At 34.7% G+C, this 22,674-nt stretch overlaps 1 protein-coding gene across 20 annotated transcripts in view; it reads left to right on the top strand.

Annotated features, from left to right (window-relative positions):
* The window catches only part of SUPT3H (SPT3 homolog, SAGA and STAGA complex component), a 529,437-nt gene that overhangs the window by 435,673 nt on the left and 71,090 nt on the right, over nucleotides 1-22,674 (top strand). For all 20 annotated transcript variants that reach the window (XM_074037868.1, XM_074037869.1, XM_065543947.2 and 17 more), the window contains one exon: nucleotides 3,212-3,322. In XM_074037868.1, coding sequence (XP_073893969.1) covers nucleotides 3,212-3,322 — 111 coding nt within the window. The remainder of the gene's footprint in view (nucleotides 1-3,211; nucleotides 3,323-22,674) is intronic.

Below are 22,674 nucleotides of genomic sequence, written 5' to 3' on the forward strand. Positions count from 1 at the left end.
GGGAAGGCTGAGAAAGGATAGGACACTTACACTGCCAAGAACTTTTAAGTTGGGAGGAAAAGGCTCAGTGAGAGATCCAGGGGCAACCTGAGTTTCAGTATAACTTCCTGTACCACAGTTGAGAGTTTAAACTGCTAAGAGATTTTGTTCATTGTAAACCAGCAAAGAAAAACAGAGAGACAATAGTCAAATCCAGAAAATATGTAGAACTCTGTATGCTATTTCAACTTCTGATACCCAGCATCAGTTTCTAGTTGAAGAGCTATTAATACAAAAATGGAAAGATACAAGAATAGAGTGTGAATGCAGCCAAGAGGAAGAGGACCTGACATATGGAGAACTTTTCCAAACAACTAGTGCTTTTCTTAAACAAATACAGAGTTTAGTTCCCAGAGAGATTTCTGCAAACACTTTATAAACAGGACTCAGTATTTTGTCAAATATTTGGGTTTAGTTTTTGAAAATTTAAAGAGTATCCTAAAATTTGGGCCTAATCAGGATATTAAAGATGAATTGATGTATAAGTATAATGCTCTTCACATGTGTTTATAGCTGATATAAAATTATTAATAACAAATATGTACATTTACAATTACAAATATGTAATTCTTCTGAAACAGTTTTGAAGAATATTGTGCTAGAACCACTACTATATTAAAAATTCTAAACTTGGGATACATTTTTAATTCAAACAGATTATTAGCACCTTGATAAAGGACTAGATGTTGACAGAGTGTGTGAAGATATTTGTTGAGGTGGAAAAAAAAAACTGGGATTATAACATTTAAAGGCTTGCTTCCAGAGAACTCAATGAGTAGATCAAGAAAGTATAAAAGTGCACCTAGTAGCTTCATTATGCTAATGTTAACAGTTGCTGAATTATGGCAGATAAACCTGAAACTGGCAAAATGGAACCTCTAATGACATTTTTCACAAAATTCAATGTTTTTATTTTAATATAAGTTATTGTCACCTTTTGGCAAAAATAGCATGATTCAACCAGGCTGGCTTATGTGTCTCTATATCTTACAAATGGCAGTCACAAAGTTTTTCTAACTTATGCTTCTGCCTTAGTCCATTTGGGCTGCTATAACAAAATCCTGTAAACTGGTTGGCTTATAAACAGTAGGAATGTATTTCTTACAGTTCTGGAGGCTAGGAAGTCCAAGATCAAGACATTGGCAAATTCAGTGTTTTGTGAAGGCCCACTTCCTTGTTCATAGGCAGTCATCTGTTTACCCAAACCTCACATGGCAGAAGGGGTGAGTGGTCTGTCCCTGGTCTCTTTTATAAGGGGACTAATTCCATTCATGAGAGCTCCACCCTCATGGATAAATCAATTCCCAGAGGCTTCTTATCCTAATACCATGACTTTGTGGGCTTGGATTTCAACGTACAAATTTTAGGGGAACACAAAGACTTACCATAGTAAACCTCCTACTTCAGTTTTTGATCAGTGTTTCATATAATATCTTAGAGATAACTCCATAGGAGTTTGTAGGGAACTGCCTCATTCTTTCCAGTGGTTGCTTTGGTTTCTGTTTCTTTGAATGGATGTATCATAATTTATTTAACCAATCCCTCATTGATGAACATTTAGTACTACAGTAAGTATCCTCATGTATATATATTATTTTGTACCTGTGCAATATATCTGTAGGATAAATTCTTACAGGTGAATGTGCTGAGTCAAAGAGGTTGTTCTTTTTCATTTTGATAAGATTTTGCCAAATTGCTATCCATAGAGGTTGCTATCTATAGAGTTATATTCCCTACAAAGAATTATGAGTGTAAAAAATGTATTAATTATCAAAAAATTATAGTAATGATCAGAAAAACAAATAATATTAATTGTGTGGCTACAAATGACTTCTAGACCCCAGTTATAGTAATATGCAAGTTGATTCTTTAATGTTGATGACCTGCCATCTGCTACCCACTATACTTTGAAGAGTTCCCATTTTTAACACTTGATTTGAATAACCTAATACTATTACTAGCTAACATTACCCAGGAGGCTGAGTCAGGAGGATCACTTGAGCCCAGCAGTTCAAGACCACCCTGGGCATCATAACAAGACCATATCTATAAAGAAATTAATATTTTTTTTTTAGTAGCCAAATGTGGTGACACTTGCCTTTAGTGTCAGCTACTTCAGAGACTAAGGCCAGAGATCACTTGAGCCCAGGAGTTTGAGGCTTCAATGAGCTGTAATCACACCACTGCACTCCAGCCTAAGTGACAAAATGAAACATCATCTCTTTATAAAAATAAAACAATTTCCTAGCATGCGTCAGGCATTGTTCTAAGTGGTTTATGTATTTTAACTTACTTAATTTTCACAACAGTCCTACAAGCAATTATAATTGTTTTCTCAATTTACAGATGAGGAAACTGAGACCTGAGATATTATGTATCTTGGCAGAGCTGATACATAATCAGCTCTGATACGTTATTCTGAAATTATATGTATCCAGCTCATAATAGGGCTAGGGTTTAGCCCTATAAGTTATTTTGAAAAATCATGCTGAACACACATATACACATCTATAATTTCTTAAGTTTGTATTTACACTCTCATCACAAATAATCCTTATCTTTCTTGTGTTTTTTTGTGCTTGCAAACCTGCCTTTTATAGATGCGGCAAATTAAAACAGAAAGTTGTTGGTTTCATTTTTGTTTTGTCCTGAGATACCTAGAAAATTAGAAACCAAGTTGAAATGGTCTTATGACAATCCCAGGTATGACAAATAAATGTATAGCAATTTAACGTTTTTCATTTTAAGCTGATGACCCACAAGTTATTTCAGAAATGTGCCAAAGAAGCTCCTAAGAAACATTTATAATAGTAAATGTTAACATGTTTTTTAAAAAAAAAAAATAACTTCCTGTGGTTCTTTCAGTAAGCTTTCATGACACTTTTTATCTGCAGGCAAGTGGCTGTATTCTCCTGTGTCTTGACATGCAGACTTAGGTGAAATATTGTGGGCATAAAAATTGCATTTGGTAGGTCTGCTTGGAAGGGGTCATGTAAAAGTCATCTTTGATTTGTTAATGGAATTCTTTTTTAGATGTAGTATATGGCAGTAGTGATGTGCATCCTAAGGGAAAAACCGGTCTCTTTTGTAAAGGTTTATTTTCATATATATACACTGTAGTTCTGTTGTGTGTTTTTGATTTAGTAACAATTTATGTGTTTTTCTGTCGCAGAGCACTGCAGCCTGTGGTGTTGAGGCTCACAGCGATGCCATCCAGCCCTGCCACATCAGAGAGGCCATTCGACGCTACAGCCACAAGATTGGCCCGCTTTCCCCATTCACAGTACGTAATAACAGAGTTATAAAAAGTTATATTTATAATATGAAAGAATTTTGATTTTCAAGTGGTCAAATGAAGAAGCATTGGAATTGTTGAAAGCAATTAGTGGTGACTGTAATTTTGTTGTATAAAAGTGGCATAATTCTCTTGGGAAATGAAAGTCATTTTCGTCTCTTTTTGGAAGGACACTTTTTTCTACAAAATATTATTTTCTTTCAATTACAAATTAAGTTTTTTTGTTGGGGTTTATAGTTTCTATTTTTCAAAGCTTAAGTTTATAAAACGTTATTCTGAAATTATATGTATCCAAATATTGCTAGTAGCACTTTATATTTTAAAATTGGTTAGATTGGCATTACCACTTCTATCAGATATCCTTCTCCTAAACATGCTTTTAGTTGGAAGAAGAAGAGATATTTCTTTACTGGCTTTGAACTAAGCTGAAATGCAGACAGCCTTTTACATCTTCAAATGATTTGAAAACTTATAATCAGGGTTTTGTGTTGTTTTAATGGGGAATTAAAGACCTGATATTTCAGCAGCCTAAAGAAAGTGTGTGCAGATGTGTGTGTTTTAATTAAATGCTCATCTTATGGCCCTTAAAAAAAAAATCTTACTTGTGTTAAGAGAAATTTCTTCAAGTCCTACTCTATAAGGAACTAGTTCAACAGAAAGTAGAGTTTGATATACATAACTGAGGAACAGTCAGATTTACTTTTTTGGTATTCTGTTTTAACAAGCTAATGAAAATACGTATGTATAACATACATAAACAAATGAAAAAATAAATAATTACTGTTACATAGTATACATTTTTCCCTAAGAGTGGATTTTACTATTCATAAATGTCATGATTTTGTCTATATTATCTTTTTTCCTTATGTTTAAATAGAATGCTTTCTTTCTATCCTTTATTTTTATTAGTTTTTGTTAATTATATAGATTCTCTGTGTAACAGGAAAAACATGCTTTATGTGTCTCCAGAAGCTCTCTGTAATGGTGATGCTTTGCAATTTTAATATTTGAAGTTTATCTTGCATAAGAACATGATTTTAATATTGCTGATTAAACCAATATATCCTTTTGCATGAATGTTTTTAGAGTCTTATAATTGAAAAGAAATAATTAAATGAAGTTTCTTTTACATGATGGGTGAAGCTGTTTTGAATGACAGGCCAAAAGGAAGAGCAATATGAAAAATTACGAATGAGAAAAATAAGAGATAATTGGAAGTAAGAATTTAAAAACCAACTGAAATTGAAAAAAATTTTTATAATGAAAGATTAAAAATATCAAATCCATCGATAACAGTCAAATAATGACGAATAGGTTGAGACAGTGGAGGGGAAAAAGAAGAAAAAAGAGGCAGTGTTTGATAATAATCTAGAAGCAATTAAAAGATAGCAAAGGGAAACATGATTTTTGAGAAATAACCTAAAATGGTAACTAAAAGTAATGAATAAAATTACATAAAGGAAAATGTATCCAATACAAAGAGAAAACTTCCTAATCATGAAGCCTGCATTATTTCCTCAAAAAGAAGTGGCAGCTGCTTCATTCTTCAAAGGTTTTGTTTTTAAAATAGACTGGACAGATCATTTGAGAGCCATCTTGGTTGATGACATTATTTACATATATGTGTGTATGTATATCTTTTCCCCCATGTCCAGCCTGGTGCTTATGTATTACTACTTTTACAATCTAAAACTGTAGTATTAGTATATGATAAAAATGTACTTTAAGCTAGGTTCAAATATTGCCTAAGCTAACTTTGATCTAATAAACATAAAGAATGGGCTTTTTAAAACTGATGACACAATTTTAAAATGCTTAATTTAAATAACTCTGGAAAATAAAACAAATGAGCCATGACCTGGAAGGTTCAGTTAGCCACTAGTAGAGCAATCAAACAAAATCAACAGCAGTTGGTAACAAACTCCACTCCAGAGGGGCATCCAAGGTGTTATTATTCCCCAGAAGGGTACCGCCACCTGGAAAGGTCTGCTCCATTATCTTCAGCTATGAGAATTTGCCCATACTACAGAGTGAATATGCCTGCACTTTTTTTGTTTTGTTTTGTTTTTTTTAGACAGAGTCTTGCTCTGTTGCCCACTTTGGAGTGCGGTGGTGCAATCTCAGCTCACTGCAACTTCCACCTCCCAGGTTCAAGCAGTTCTCCCTGCCTCAGTCTCCTGAGTAGCTGTGATTACAGGTGCCCACCACCATGCCCAGCTACTTTTTGTAATTTTTAGTAGAATTTCACCATGTTGGCCAGGCTGGCCTTGAACTCCTGACCTCAGGTGATCCACCCACCTCGGCCTCCCAAAGTGCTGTGATTACAGGCATGAGCCACTGTGCCCAGGCTGCTTATGCTATTTTATACCATGAATTGCATGACCAGGGTGACATAGTTTCACAGTATATAATACATAAATCTTCCTTTTAAAGTTAAAAATTATCTCTTTAAAACGGGATGGATTTGTAGACTGTGTGTGTCAATAATGCAGCCACCCTGTCTTGGCTCCCACATACCTCAAGCTGCTAAAAAAAAAAGGAGCTTGTGGTAGAAACTTACCATGATTGGGGATGCTGATGTTCAGTTCCCTAAGGTCCACTCTGAGGACCTGACATGGTACTTTAAGCTGCAGTGGGGACACTTTGCCACCTAGGCTTTGAGCTGCAGCTCCTAACAAGAGAAAAGGTATGTGGGCTGCTTCTATAGTAATCATAGATTGACACCTATATTTTCATATAGAAAGGCTGAACTGACTTGCCTCCAATGTAAAATGTACTTCGTAAATTAAAATGCCAATGAACAACTAGTTTATATTTATGAAGCATAGAGATTTTGTCTTCATAGCATGTCATCCTGAATCTAGAGTTTTTCGTATATATTTAAATGTAACATCTGGTTTAGAATACCCATAACAATGTGTATATATCCAGTTTCCAATAATTTGATATTGTTAATAGTTTACATGGGAACAATTCAGATAGTACATTTTAAAATCTCCTTTTAGCGAGTCATTTTTCTGTCTACTATATGACTCTGAAATAATTTTATACCAAATGACATGATCAACTTTAGGAATATAATTCATTATATGAAGAATTGTAAGTGAATATTTCACCTTAGGAATAATTTAAAATGATAAAGGAATACTTAAAGCCACATTAGCTTTAGGTATAAAGAGAAGAATACAAACAATGCTTTGAATTGTAGTAGCTCCTGGAGTAGGAAGTATACAGGGAGAATGGCATAAACATCAGTCACCTGCCACACACATGTGAACACCACATTCACGAGTGCTGTGGAGACACATGCCATCCATCCCCACTCAGCAGTTAACAACAGTACTCTCTTTGGCATATTGGTTTTCATTGGTGATTTGTTTCCTTTCTGTATTCTCATTTATTCTCAGTTCTACACAGAAGATAAGAGAAGGTCTTACCTTCTTAAGTAATTTTCCTAAGTCAAGCTATTTATTAGATTAAATTAAACCAGAGCTAAGATTCAGGCCTTCTGACACCTAGCTTCAAACAGTTTCTCCTGAAATACACACTTTTGCAACTGTCCCCACCATACCTCACTTTCTGTATACACACTCTAAAGAACCTTTAGAGAAACTAATTTTACTTTTTTGCTTCTTGTTTATCTTTCTTAATTCTAAAAATCACTTTAGATTCTCTGATCTGCAGTATTCTAGAGTGCTTTTGCAACCTAGCATGTCCTGAGTGATTTTGATGTTTGCCATCTTATATTGTGTTTTTATTCATAGTAGTTGATAATATGTGAAGTTATATTGTGTGGTGATTAAGAACTTTGATCCTGGAGCTAAATGGCCAGGGTCCAAATCCCAGCCCTGCCACCTACAAGCTGAGTAGCCTTACACAGGTTTCTTCACCACTTTATGGCTGTTTCCTCATCTCTAAAGTAAGGATATTAGATTATACTTCATGATAGGAGTTAAGAAGTACTAAGTACTGTGAACTTAATTAACATGTAGTAAGCTCTTAATAAATAATATTATTAATAGTGGTAGTAGTAGTAGCTATGGTATATTTTTTAAAAGAGATAATACAAAGTAAGCGGAAACCATGCCACTCAACCACACTCAAATGTGTGTGCACAGTACACACAGAGGATATCCGGCTTTACTCTATAAGCCCAGAAAAAACTAAAAATTTAAATAATAATGTGGTTTGTTTATGGACAAATAGTTTATACCATTAAAATTTAAATACTATTTAAAGGTTATTGTTCCTGAAAATAAATGTTCATTTTTACTTTTTGTATTAATAACAGTTAAAGAGCATGATTTTTTTTAATCACTGATCATCATAAATAAGTCTTAGCAACTGAGTGTACATACTTACCACCCAATTTTTTGCATACCAGCTAGATTTTGCATACTAGCTCTGTGGAACAGAAATCTAAAGAACAAATGGGTGATCTCATTTATGAAGTTTCTTCAATTTCAGTGTTTGTGATTTTACATATTTTCATAAGTTATTGAAAAGGTTTTCAGAAATTGATGATCATATATCAAAGTTGATACATTTTTTGATTACTGGGCTTATTTTTCTCAACTTTTAAAGTTTCTTTAGTTTACTCATTATGAAAGAAATGCTACTATGTTAGAAAATTATGAAAATATAGAAAAATAAAGAATAGAATAAAACTTATGTCCTAGAGATAACTACTGTTAATATATCACTACCTTTTCATCCTGCCCCTTTTCTTTGTATATTCATATTAATAATTTAGCAAAATTGAGATTATTCTAATATTGTTACTCATTTTATAGTATATTATGTAGTCCTTAAAAACATGATTTGTAATAGCTTCATAGTACACCTTATACATCTAACTGTACCTTTATTCACTTAACCATTCCATTTTGTTCTGTATTTAGGTTATAAATAGTGATAGTGGATATTCTTGTATGTAAATATTTACCCATCCATCTGGTCATTTCCTCATGATAGATTACTAGAAGTGAAATTCCTGCATCAAAGAATCAGTCCTTTTAAGTTTCCTGATAATCTTGCAAAAATAATTCTTAGAAAACATGAATGACTTCATAATTGTATAAGTGGTATATGAGAGAGTTAACTCAAATCAGCATTGAATATTATCAGTTTTATTTTTGTCGTTTTCCAGGCAAAAATAAAGTAGCAATTATAGCAGCTAATATTTATTGAGCACTCATGCATCATGGACTGCACTGTACTATCTCACACAGGCCTCACGACACCTTAACAAATAGAAACCATTGTTATTTTATGAATGAGAAAACTTAACAGACTGTAACTAGCCTTCCCAAGTTCACATACAGCTAGTGAGTGATAGGATACTTTTGTTTTAATTTGTATTTGATAACTAATGATATTGAACATTTTTATATATTTGCTAATAATTTGTATTTCTTTGAATTGTGATTATGTCTTTGCCATTTTTTGTAGGGCATTAGATTTACTTGTATGAATCTACTAACTTATGTGAATAAATTTTTGTAATTAAAAAACTTTTTAAGACATTTATCAATTATGAACAGTAAAACTTTTTGTCAGGGTTGTTGCAGGTATTTTTCCCAGTTCTCCCTTTATCTTAATTTTTTTCTAATTTGATATTTTTTCAATAATAGGATTTTATGTAGTTAGATCTAGTGATATTTTCCTCTATAATTTTCCATTGTCTTATGATTTAAAAAATTGTATAACCTAAGATTAAATATACATCTGTATTTTTATTTTTTATTCAACTATAATTCTACATTTTTATCTAATATATGGTATGAGAGTTTCTGCAATATAAAAACTAAATATCAAAATATGTCAATCAATTAAATGAGTAATCTATCCAGTTCCTATTTATTAGGATTGCTTTATCATGTATTAAATTACTACAAGCATATCTCAGGTCTTTCTGTTTTCTATTTTGTATTATTTTCCAAAATTATTGGTAATGTTTCGTATGTACTACCTGAATATATAAAGAATACAATATTTAGGAAGGGCATCAGAGTCTAAAAATGAGTGTAACAAAGGTTTAAATGAATTGTCCCATCAGAAAATTCATTGGCATTTGTTTGAAGAGTATGTTTTTCACAACCTAAAAATTTAAATGCTTTTGAATGGTAATAGTAATAGTTTTAACAAAAACATTCTTAGAATTTACTTGTTCAGGTTTAGAAGTAAAGAGCATTTAGAAATTTTATGATTAGAGCATTTGGTTTTTTCTCTCAGAGAAAATACTCTGAAGGGTAGTCTAGTGTTCTCTTATGTCACAGGGAAGGTGGTCAGACATGTTTTATCTAGATCTTCACTATTTACAAGCAGTGGGTGGTACCCATGGTTACCTACTCAAGCTAGGTTTCAATGGGAAGTGCTGTAAATTGCTGATATAAACCCAGGTCTGTAATTTTGAAAGCCAGAGAAAGGAAACTGTGTTCGCTGAGTGTGATGACATAATCCCATCTGTAATGCCTAAATCTATTTTAGTTTCTCCTGATATTCACAGTAGAAAAATGTTAACCCTCTGAACTCGCATGTTATCAGGTAACTTTCTATTGCACTAGAACAGTGAGACAATAAAATTGCTCATTTAAGCATGGTCATTAACCTGAATAATACCTTAAGTGCATCTGTAGAAGCAAGTCTCTTTAGTCTTTACTCAGCTGCCTTAAATTGAGACAGAATCATAGCATTTTAAAACTGGCAAGGACTTGAGCTACCCAGTTAGTCTGGACCTCCAAGAAGCTTTGTGATGTACCCAAAGACATGTTGCAAGTGCATGACAGAACCAACCCTAGAATCCAGCCTCCTGACACTCAGATTACTGTGGCCATTTACTTTGATGTAAATGTATTAGAGCGTACTAGAGATGTTTTCATATCATTAGTTTAGGGATGTTCATAATGGACTAATAGGGATCAAAAATATGAAAAATTTTTAAAGAATTCTCCACATTGAACTTTTAAAAACAAAAGTGGCATAGCAGATTGTTATGACTATTTTGATCGAGAATTTCATATTTGTGAATATTTATGTCATGAGCACATTAGATTTGTCTGCATCTTATGTGTTCAACGTGGAAAATTAAATGTCACAAAATATTAGAATAATTTTCAAATGTAAATACCAAGTAGAAATTGGGTGGAATTAAATTATATGTGTTTTTACTGGAAGTGAAAATTTTCTTAATAAAATTTTTGGGAGTACTAAATCTATTATTATAGATTAGAGCCCAAACACATGTTTAAAACTATAGGCCACTGATCCTAAGGAAAAAAAATTAACATGTAGCATATTTATCATGTAAGAATAACCTGAAAGTGAGTATTTTCCAGAAAAATATGAAACATTTAATATAATCACTTTTAATTTTAATCACCAGAGCCTTTTCTGTGTATAGCAGCTAAATATTCTGTGGCTCACTGGTACCATAGGCTTCAATAAATTCTTATTAATCCTACCCATTAAACTTTTTATTTACAGGTTGGCCTGTATTCTTAACTCTTTAAGTGGTTTTATTCTAAAAATACAGCATTTCCTAAACTAAATTCTGTAGAAGACAAGTATTCCAAGAGGTATTAAGTCTGTATTTGTATAAGGAAGATCTACTCTTAAAATTTCATTCAGTAAGTATAGGTGTATTTTGAAGTCAAAGTTATGGATGACAGTTGGAATATTATATCCATTAATGTCCACTTTATTTCTGTATACTTTTTAGTTGCACAGCATTGAAAAGAGTTTGATTCAAAATACATCCGTTTTTAATAATGTGCTGCACAGGCCTGCAGTAGTCTTGGTGCAAAAGAAATAGTAAAAATTATTTGTTTGAAAGTTGTTTCACTAACAATATCTGACATGTGCTTATATTTCTAAACTGGAAAGTGTTTAGAGGGAATGAATATATGGATTTCTTATCCAGCATAATTCTTCATGGTTTTCTGGAAAATATTTTTTAATGAGTCTTAAAACACTAGAAGCTACTCAAAGGTGTCACAAAGAAAATCTCCGTCATCTGAGGACTCTTCTCTGACAAATATTTATTGAAGTTTGAGAGTTAAATTTATTTTGCTTTGTCTATTGAAACCATATTTGGTGAACTTCATTTTCCACTATTGTAAGCATAACATCATGATTCTAGGTTGCCAAATGGAATTGGTACGATCATGTTATATTATAAAATTTTTCAGTTAATTTTTTTTTTTAAATCGGCAGGCAGATGTGGGGAAGAGAGATCTTATCTCATTTAAACTCTCTGCAGCAATATCTTACCTTGGGGTAGCCAGTACATTTGTTTATAAGAAATTATTCAGTTCTATTTTGAAAAATCCTGGTATTGCCAACAACTAATGTTTTCTCTGTGGTATACAGTGACTATTCAAACACATTTTGCTCTTTCCTGCTTTCATTTTGTATTATTAGTAAACATCTCAAATTTAGTTCAGCACAGGACATACATCCTAAGGTGATAGACTTACTTGCACAATTTTATATAGAGTATATTTGGGCTGCTTTAAATATCAAAAACAAAACAAATGTAAATTCCAAGACACAACTTACTAATCAACCGAACAATTATAAGAAGTTCAAATATAAAACAGTGGATGACATAACCTGTATTTGGAGTAGCACAAAAGTTGTGATAGACTTTCAAACCAAACATCTAAGAAGACCCTAGAATACTCCAAAGAATTCTAGAATTTTCAGGAACATAGTCTGAAAAACCAAATCATTCATCTCTAATGGGGGGCGTAAAGTAGTAATGAAACATGACAGTCTTAATCATCCCTCTGTAGTTTCTCCAAGTTTATATATTTCGAAGTCTTTTTAAATTGGTAGTACTTCAAGAAATTAATCTCTTTTTGTTATAACAGGTATATTATATCTTGAGGAATAGAGGAAGAATTTATCATGGGTGCAAGGAAAGGGGTAACTTACACCAAAGAGAAACCTTTTGAGTGGCATATTCTAAAAGGACTAAATCTTGAGGTTTAAATGTTATAGTTTCTAGGTCTTTGCAATCTTCTAGAAGAATGGAAATCAAATGAAGAAAATCCTTGGAGTGACTCTGAAAAGGAAAATATGTCTTTAAAAAAAATTACAGGATTCTTTTAAGTCATAAATTCATGAAAGCAGCACAAGGATTAGCCAGGAAGAACTAAACTAAGTTGAGCTATTTCTAAATTTTAAAATTGTGCTCTAAAAGTGGCAAGAAACTTCTTTTAAGTCTATGAAGAAACAAGAAGATTATAAATACTCAGAAGGATAACTTTCAGTACGTTAAGTTGCTCATGTTGACCTAGTAAAAATACTATTTTCATTTTTTAAGCATTTTATATACAAATTAGTTGAATATTAGAAAAATACCTGATGTAAATGACGAGTTGATGGGTGCAGCACACCAACATGGCACAAGTATACATATGTAACAAACCTGCACGTTATGCACATGTACCCTACAACTTAAAGTATAATAATAATAAATAAATTTTTAAAAAAATGAAAAAAAAAGAAAAATAACGTATCAGTTTTATTTAAATAGATTATTTATTTACTATTGCCAGAAACATCTAACATTCATAAGTGTGTTTTGTTTAAGTGAAACATTTGTATACTCTTTTATTGATAATGTGACAAAAGAAAAATCACCAAATACCTGTGATGAGAGCCTATTGAACTGTAGGTGATTTACTTTTTGGTGATTTCTTAAATAGTGTTACATAACTTTAGTCAACAAATGTAATCATTGAAATGTCATTTAATTTACTGACGTAGTTGCAAAGTTAATCCCAGAACATAATAAGTGGATTGTTTTAAATAGGAAATTTGCACCTTTCAAAAATGAAACTGATACCTTACTCTTATTGTGCCCAACATATATTTAAGACTATATGCAAGTTAGTTAAAATGTGCAGGAAAAAAATAATTATGCCTTGTTTTCCTAACCAATGTTTTAATTATGATTTGATTTAAACCAAATCCCCTAGGCTATGTATGCACAGATCAAATATCCCACCCCCACATACTGCCTCTGCATGACTCTAGGCTGCGAGAAGAGAAAATTCATAGTCCATATGTCAGTCAGATGTTAATTCTTGCCCTGGCACCTGGATAGGTTCTCCCACCTGATTAGAGTGCACTCGCAGTTCTGGGCATATGCCCAATATGTGGAGTATGCTCTCTAGATCAGGAAATATTTTGACTGATTAGTTGGCAGAGGTCATGAGGACAGAGCCCAGTGTCAGGCTCTGAGTTTGCCCAGGTGCATTCAAGGTGACAGCTGGGCTGCTGTGCCTCTTTGGTGGAAATAGCAGGGAGGGAGTATTTGAGTTGACTTTCTGGCTGCAGAAGTTCACAGCCTGGCCTACAGATTTCTGTCAGTCCAATTCAAACACTTGTGTAGATTTTACAGTTTCCAGTGGAGACATTAGAGACTACATTTCTGGCTCTGATCTTACTCTGTATTACTGATCTAACCCAAAAACCATACTGGTATTCAAGACCTAATTAAGGTAAGATCCTAATGAGTAAATGAGTTATAGTTGACAAATATTTCTCATCCAAGCAGGGTTTTGGTGTTCAAAAGAGAAAGAGAAAAAAGAAAAGAGAGCTAGCTTGGTTTCTACAGTATGGTTTTCTCTGAAGCCACTGTCTAAAGAATAAAGTATTAGGGGTTGATCTTCATGTTGGTGACCTAACTTTACCTTAATTTTTGATGGCAAGCAATGTCTATCGCTCACACAACCAGCTCGCAAATGGTTAAAATAAAAAGTTAATAAGGAGGCAAGGCAAGACTGTGTACTGCTATGAGTCAATCTGTCACCCACCACTGCTAGAAAAACAATCCAAAGTACATGCCTTCCTGATAGAATGAAAGCACACTTCACGTACAAAGGACAGCACTTGATTTTTGAGTATGGACAAGAATCCATATCTGTACAACTGAACTACATGTGACCATTATTAACATCCACATGTGTCCTGAGATCCTTACAGCTTCGATATCTGCATTTATTCAATAAGCATGTGCCAAACATTGTGTTAGAAATGTATTGGGAGGGACGTATGGTGTATGGAGATAAGAAACCAGTTATTCAAATACAGCAAAGGAGGTGAATAAATAAGCAGTGCCATGTGATTGATATTGTAACTAAAAGATGGACAGTGCCTCAGATACAGTGAAAGGATGGCACAATCTGCGTGAGGAAGTGAAGGAAAACTTTTAGGGTGTTTAATATTTGACTTTATAAAACAGAGGTGAAGGGAATGAGTAGTGATTTTGAAAAGACAATACAGGCACACAGAGGGGCAGGAATAAAATGAAAAATAAAATAGATGTATGAAAGTAGCATGGCTGGCTGTTCAGGCAGAGATGAGGAACTGAATCTGGAGTACGTTGAGATGAGATGAAGCATCAGAGATAGAGCGATGCCATTTTGAGAAGGACTTTTAATTGCAAGCCAGTTTACCAAGACTTTATGATTTAGGCCGGCAGTTATCAAACTGTTCTGCCAAAATACATTATGAATTTTCCACAAATAATAGTTTTACAAAATTTTGTTTTCTCTAGTTATACAAATTTTTATCTCTTAAATATATTGGGGTTCTCCGGTTCTGTTTGGAAAATTTTTTTCCTTTTCTGTCTTCTCCTTTTTTTTTTTTTTTTTTTTTTTTTTTAAAGAAACAAAGTCCCACTCTATCACCCACCCAGGCTGTGATGCAGTAGTGCAGTAATAGCTTACTGCAGCCTCCATCTCTCAGGCTCAAGTGATCCTCATACCTCAGGCTCCCAAGTAGCTATGCACCACCATGCTGGCTAATTTTTTAAAACTTTTTGGAGAGATGGGGTCTCACTCTATTGCCCAGACTGGTCTCTAACTCCTGGCCTCAAGTGATCCTCCTGCCTTGGCCTCCCAAAGTGCTGAGATTACAGCTGTGAGCCACTGCCCACAGTGGGAAATTTTCTTTTAAACAACAGATATAGTCATTAAGGAGCTATTTCAGATTTTTTTAAGCAAAGTATTAATATGAACACCTCTGAATTGTAGAAAAATAAGTGATTGTGGGTTGGGCACGGTGACTCACGCCTGCAATCCCAGCACTTTGGGAGGCCGAGGTGGGTGGATAACGAGGTCAGGAGATGGAAACCATCCTGTCTAACACAGTGAAACCCCATCTTTACTAAAAATACAAAAAATTAGCCCGGTGTGGTGGCACGCACGTGTAGTCCCAGCTACTTGGGAGGCTGAGGCAGGAGAATCGCCTAAACCTGGGAGACAGAGGTTGCAGTGAGCTGAGATCACGCCACTGCACTCCAGCCTGGGCAACAGAGCAAGACTGCATTTAAAAAAAAAAAAAAGAAGAGAGAGAGAAGTGATTGTGTTGAGAAGAGACTGGTGTGAGGAGATATAATAGGCAAAGAAACAAATTGGTGGTTGCAATATTGCAGGCAAGAGGCTAAAAGAGCATCTTCTGAGGCAATGGCATGAGACCAGAGAAGACAAAATGTATTCAAGATCTACTTACCATATAGAATAAGTAGAATAAGACCCTGAGTGAGAGAATAAAAAATGCCAAGTTTACAATTTGGCTGAATGCATAGAACAGATAATTAAAAATGTTCTCAAGACTAAATTCAGTGCTCAGATACTTAACAAAGAACTGGCATTAAATTAAAGATTCACCAGATAAACTAATTTCAGGGGGATTTCCTGGTTAAGGGTGGGGGTAGCTCAAAGCAGAAGTCACCTAAACTTAAAAAAAAAAAAAGAAAAACACATAGCTTTCTGTTTGAACTTCTGGGAGTGTTTGTATATATGACCAGAAAGTCCCACATATTACGCTGTTTTGATGAACAAATTGACTTTCTAAACCGGTAATGAATTTGGTCATGCATTCTTAAAAGATGCCTAATCTAACCAGGTTTTGATTTTTTTTTTCTTCATTAAACCATGACTGCAGTAGGTTTGGGTAAGATCCAAAGCATTATTTTCCTAAACTTTGATTAGCAGCTTTTATCTCTGTGAGAACCCATCATCTCTATCATTGCTCTTCCACGCCCCCTCAAAAACAAACTGTAAGGAATGTAATGAGAGCAGCACTAACTTACACACCAGATTTTATAGGATTTATGAAATGATGAATTAACACTTTTTCTACAATTTAACAGAAATCCAGTCTTATTGATTGTAGTGATGCTTCTAAAAGAGACTCGCTATGTAGTTGATCATCACCCGTACAATCATTCCACCTCAACAAACACTTCCAGTCTGTAAGAAGTTCAGGCTCAATTTCAGGCATTTTTGCCCTTCCCTGCTAAGTGTCCCTCCTTCAGATTTATGAAAGAAAACATTTCATTCTGTGAAAGGTTTTTGTACACCCGCATCTGGAAGTGTTTATTTCAGTGGCATGTAAGCTATCTGTGGATTTAGTTAGCACCAGACCCCCTTTTGTGTACTTCTGCCTTAAAAATTTTATAAATGATCTTATTGAATTTGTGCCAGTGTGCACATGGTTTGGCTGATTGCAGCATATATCCTTTACCTGCCAGTCACCTTTGATTTATGTTCCTTCTGCTAAGCTTTTGCCTTCCCAAAATGGTGCCACTGAACTGTCCTCTAAATCATCTTATTGGTTAAATTACTCCAAGATGAGTTGGTATGTTTTTGGTTGCCTACAGTCAGATGAATTTATATTTTTATGCCCTTACCCACTTCTAGTAAAGCCACTTATGAAGGAGGATTGGACAAGTTATATCATCGATCTCTTTATTCCAAATGAATACCATCTGAAACACTGTGCCAAGTCAAGACTAAAGTGATAAAGAAGGGTTCTTTGGCATCTACTTACAAGTCCTTCTTTTGCAAATAAGTCTGTGCCTTGAACTATAAATCTGATGTGGAGAATTTTTAATTCTCAGAAAAGGGGAAATAAAGTCACTGAAACAAAATATGTAAACTTAGAAAGATAGGGATTTTGTAGGCTTTCCAAAACTTTACTAACTTGTGAGTTTCATGATGTTTCTTGGAGAAAAGCAGGTGGCTTGGCAGTTACTTAAAATGTTGGCTATTTGTGGGAGTGGTTTCAAGGGGATTCATATTTCTAACGAGAGATCTTAGCTAATTCCTAAGAACGTCTGACAAAATGATGTGTCATTTTGAACTAATTTTCTAGAGATATATTGGTCATTGAACATACTATTTAACTTAATGTCGTAGGTTACCAGCTGTATCACTAGATTACCCTCAGTGAATTTACTTAGAGTGAATTTGCTAATGAGGAAGCCAATATTCTGCTGATAGAGCATGGTATTACTGATAGAAATTCTAAAGTAGGTTTTAAGTACTCAAATATCTCACTTAAGCAAACTTTGCAAATAACTAGGTTTTTTTCTATATAATATATGATGATAGAGGAGTATTTTTAAATTTCCATGATTGTACTTGAAATGGTGTGGAAGTATTTAAAATACTTGGATTACATAGCTCTCAGTATCATAGTTCACAAACTCTTGTAAGCAAGGATAGAACTTCTAGGCTGCTTGGCTGTGGTCCCACCTAGCCTGGAGGTATTTATTCTAAAAGACTCATGAGGCTTCATTTATACTCCTGAAAATTTATGTGGTGCTCCCTGTGCTCTACCAAGGTGAAAGCTGTCTCAAGAGTGTGTCAGTCACATTTGCATGTTTACACAGTCATGGCACTGACATGCTGTTCAGAGACGTAGCATGTGTAGGGCTGCTGCTAATGGAAAATCAGTACCAGAGATATAAGGACTGTGTTTCCATTAATATGTCAGTTTGACTTTTAAAAACATGTATGTACACACGTATATGATATTTTAGATAGAATGTACATATATTGTACCTATATGTGTGTAAACATGTATATGTGTGTATACAGTCTCAAATATAGTCTCATTTAAAGTGATTATTCTAAATGAACCAAAAATTTCATGAGTACTATTTTACGTAAATGACCAGTTAACATTCTACTGTCTTTGATGGTTTTTCAAGGGCTTCTCAGTCAGACAGCTTGCCTGAGCCAGTTTTATGATTTGTTAAAATTAGCAATTTTTTGTATTTTATTTTTGAGACAGGGTCTCACTCTGTTACCCAGGCTGGAGTGCAGTGGCGCAACCCCGGCTCACTGCAGCCTCCAGGCTCAAACAATCCTCCTACCTCAGCCTCCCAAGTAGCTGGGACTGCAGACATATACTGTCATGCTCAAGTAGTTTTTTTTGTTTGTTTGTTTTTTGTAGAGACAAGGTCTCATCATGTTACCCATGGCCTTGAACTCCTGAACTCAAGCGATCCACCTGCCTCAGCCTCCCAAAGTACTGGGAAATTACAGACATGAGCCTCTGTGCCTAGCCCCCAAATTGGCAATTTTTAATAAGTGTCAGTAATAATACTTCAAAGCTTCTAGCACTGTGCTTAACATAGAATGTGCTTAAAGAAATGCAGTATTTTAAAATCATTATTATCATATTAGAATTTAAATGTAGATTATAATGCTAGTTTGCCAGTAGTACCCTTCAGAGAATCACAAAGGGAAGCCCAGCCTGACATGTGAGTGTGAGACAAAGACCCAGACCCATAATTGGATTTCTTTATAGCCTTCAAAAAAATTCCCTAATGTTTCTATGTCCATTTTCAGTTAGTAATAGTATGTTCTCTATACCAAAACCTTTCAGAGTATCTTGAGATCCACGAATGCTGGACTTCTTTCCTGCCCTGCATATTTGCCCTTGTGTGGGCAAGCAGACCCATGCTGAGTACCATTTTACTTCCCAGTGCCCGTCGCATTACTGACCACATATGGGGAATGAGACTTAGAGGCAGTAAGGGAATGGTAAAAAGATGAGGATCTACAGAAATTGCAGGTTCCAAAAAGTAACTACCAAAATCATTTCCAGGAATGAGAGCTTACTGAAGTTGGAAGTTTTAGATTGAAAGGAAAAAATGAAAGATGCAGTGTATTGTGAATTGGCTTTAATGGTAAGTTTCCAGCTTGGGTATCAGGAAGGATCCTTACCCAGAAATAGTTCCTACTTCTGCTTTTACTGATTCCTAAACTTCTACTAGTGTAGAGTCATTGTCATCTTTTAAAATATGTTTTTGTACACCTGTGAAAATATAATGTTTCAAACATCTAGATGAGAGAATCTATAATTCAACAAAATTGTTCAGCAATAACACTTTAAGTTGATAATGTCGATGAAAAGGGTCAAACTCTGTAAAATATTTGAAAAGATTTATTCTGAGCCAAATATGAGTAACCATGGCCCATGATGCAGCCCTTGGGAGGTCCTGAGAACGTATGCCCAAGGTGGTTGGGTTGCGGCTTGGTTTTATACATTTTAGGGAGACATGAGACATCAATCAAATACATTTGTTGGTCCGGTCCAGAAAGGCAGGACACCTTGAAGTGGGGAGGGGTCAGGAGCTTCCAGGTTATAGGTAGATTTAAAATTTTTCTGATTGGCAATTGGTTGAGTTATTATCAATAGAAATGAATGTCTGAGTTACAATAAGAGGTTGTGGAGACCAAAAATTTTTATCATGCAGATAAAGCCTCCAGGTAGCAGACTTCAGAGAGAATAGACTGTAAATGTTTCTTATCAACTTAAGGTCTGCGTTGATGTTAATGCTGGAGGGTATAATGTGGCGTGTCCAACCCCCACTTCCCACCGTGGCCTGAACTAGTCTTTCAGGTGAAATTTTAGAGTGCACTGGCCAAGGAGAAAGTCTATTCAGATGGTTGGGGGGCCTTAGAACTTTATTTTTGGTTTATGATAGCTAGCATGATCTTTGGTTTATTCTCTTAGTCTATTTCAACAGAACCATAAATTATTCAAGTTAGATGAGAATGTATACAGTTTCCAGAAATTTCCTAAGAATTTAATTGTGAAATCTTGGTTGCCAGGTTATTTCAGCATCTGAGAGTTACATACTTTTCTTCAAACCTAAGTCGAAAGTGTTTCTTTCTCCCCAGTGGAAAGAAAAATGTGTAATGTTATATGAACAAACTCTCTGAGGCCCTTCCAAATTTTGGTAGCAGTATTTCTGAGGCACTCGGTTGGGAGAATTTTGCCACTGTCTTTACTTTTATCCTGAGACAGCTTCTTAGCACTCATACTTTCTTTAGAGGTAAGGTAAAGAGAAAGAATTGGATGTTCAGATTTAGATAGATATGGGCCCAGGGAATTCCTGGTGATACAGGGCATGGTAGTAAGAGTCCAGATGCCATCTCTTTCTTATTTCCTTGACTTTGTTTGAACTGTTTTCTCCTTTTGGATCTAGTCCTAAGCTTTGACCCACTTGCTCCAAGATACATCATATTTCCTGATCTGATCCACACCTGGTGAGGACCTGTATCCTCAGGTAGACCAAGGGACTGCATCTTAATCATCTTGGTTCCTCTCTCAGCAAGGGATAATACTTTTTGTTTATTTGCAGCTCAACATAAAAGATGGATGAACAGATGGACAAGTATACAGAATGATGGTCTGAAGAGACAACAGTCACCTAATAGAGTCCAATTTTAATCTCCCTAATCAGTTTTAGACCCCTCAAACTTGGTGTGCCTTATATAAATGTACACTTCATTACCTGTGATTAATTAGTATATGGATAACCGCAGGGCAGCCAAAAGAAATCATAAGATTGTTTGATTATTACTACTCAGGATTGATCCTTGATTCCTCAGGAATCCAAGGCAAAATAATGTCCAAGCTACCTCATGAGTAGTATCTGTTTTAAAGTAATATGCTCAGTGGGTAGTTATGTACTAAACATATTGAATAATCCTAACCATACTGGGAAAACTATGAAGCTGAGCTCCTGGCACCATGCTGGAACTATAATTGGAGCTAATAAATGCCTGTTTAATTGATTGACCTTTGCACTCTGCACCTCATTCAGCACTGAGGAGCAAAGTTCCACATAACCAACAAGAAAGAACTTTGCTGTCAATTTTAAGCTTCTGAGGATTATCTTTTAACTTCACTGATAAAACTCTTTAATCATTTTGCAAAAGTGGCTTTTAGGTAACTAGGTGATATGTATAAAACATTTAATCTTCATGGTTACTTTTATCACAGAAATTCATTCTGTCTACCTAATTGTTCTTGACAGCAATTTTTTAAAAAAGTATTCAAAGGAGCAATGCCCAACTATTAGGCTCTGGATAGAATACTATTATAATAGAATACTATTCTTTGTAATGGTACTTGATGAAGGCAGATTTTACTCGTGCCTATTTTGTGAGCTGTTAAATGGAAAATAATGAGGACTCAAGTTGATAGTTGATAAACATTTGATATGAAAATCACAAGTTACACATGAAACTATATGGTAGGGGTGGCACCAGATCATCACTATCCATTTAGGAAGCTTTTGTCTAAAAAGTTTTAGATACCAAAAATAACCACTTGGAAGACAAGATTTGAAGAACCCCAAGTAGCAGAATAATATGGACATTAAGACGCATCTGTTTGGTAGATGAATATGTGTTCTCATAGACACAACCTAATTTTTCTGATAAAAGTGCTTTTGTTAGTAGTGTGCTTCTCTGTACAGTTTCAGACACATTTTTATGATACATTTTTATGTGTAGTCATCAATTAAGAAAAGAGTCTTGACGTCTTGTTTTCAAATTTGGAAGTTATGTTCTCTTCTTGGATAACAAATTCACATGCAGCCATGAAATACATCAGGTTCCCATGCAGACTGTAGTTGTCTACATTCTTAGTAAGGAGCCCTTCTCTCATTCTGTTAAGAAATTCCCAACATAAAATATTTTGTGTTATATGACTAAATAAAAAAGCTAGACAGCTGCAAGTTGAAGATGGGGCTTCACATGTTTCCTGAGTAGAAGAGCATTCATCTTTTTTTGTTTTAATTATGCCAAATAAAAGCCGGTAAACACAGGCATGCTGTGATTCTACTTTCCTCAGGAAAAAGAGAATTCTCAGCATTGTAGCAAAGAAAAAATAGTGCAAAGATATGTGCCAGTATTACTGTGTTTTAAACTTCATTTAAAGTTTGAAAATTTGACAGCCTGCCAACATTTCTAAAATGGTAGCATTCTCTATTTTGCAAATGTGTCCTGAAAACTTATAGTGCCCTCAGCCTTTGGTATAATGGGAAGAGTCCTGGGTCTGGGCCAGGTGTCAGAGCCCTTACCTACAGGCCTTGAGGACAAGTCCATGCGCCTCTCTCCATCTGTAATGTAAGAGTCAAAAGATAGGCCCCTGCATGGTGCCATAGTGTTTTGAAAGGTTAAAGGAGATAATAAAAGTGAACAGTCTTCGTACATAGGAAAATTCTAGATAACTAT

Source organism: Macaca fascicularis, chromosome 4 (assembly GCF_037993035.2).
Source record: "Macaca fascicularis isolate 582-1 chromosome 4, T2T-MFA8v1.1".
Classification (NCBI taxonomy): domain Eukaryota; kingdom Metazoa; phylum Chordata; class Mammalia; order Primates; family Cercopithecidae; genus Macaca; species Macaca fascicularis.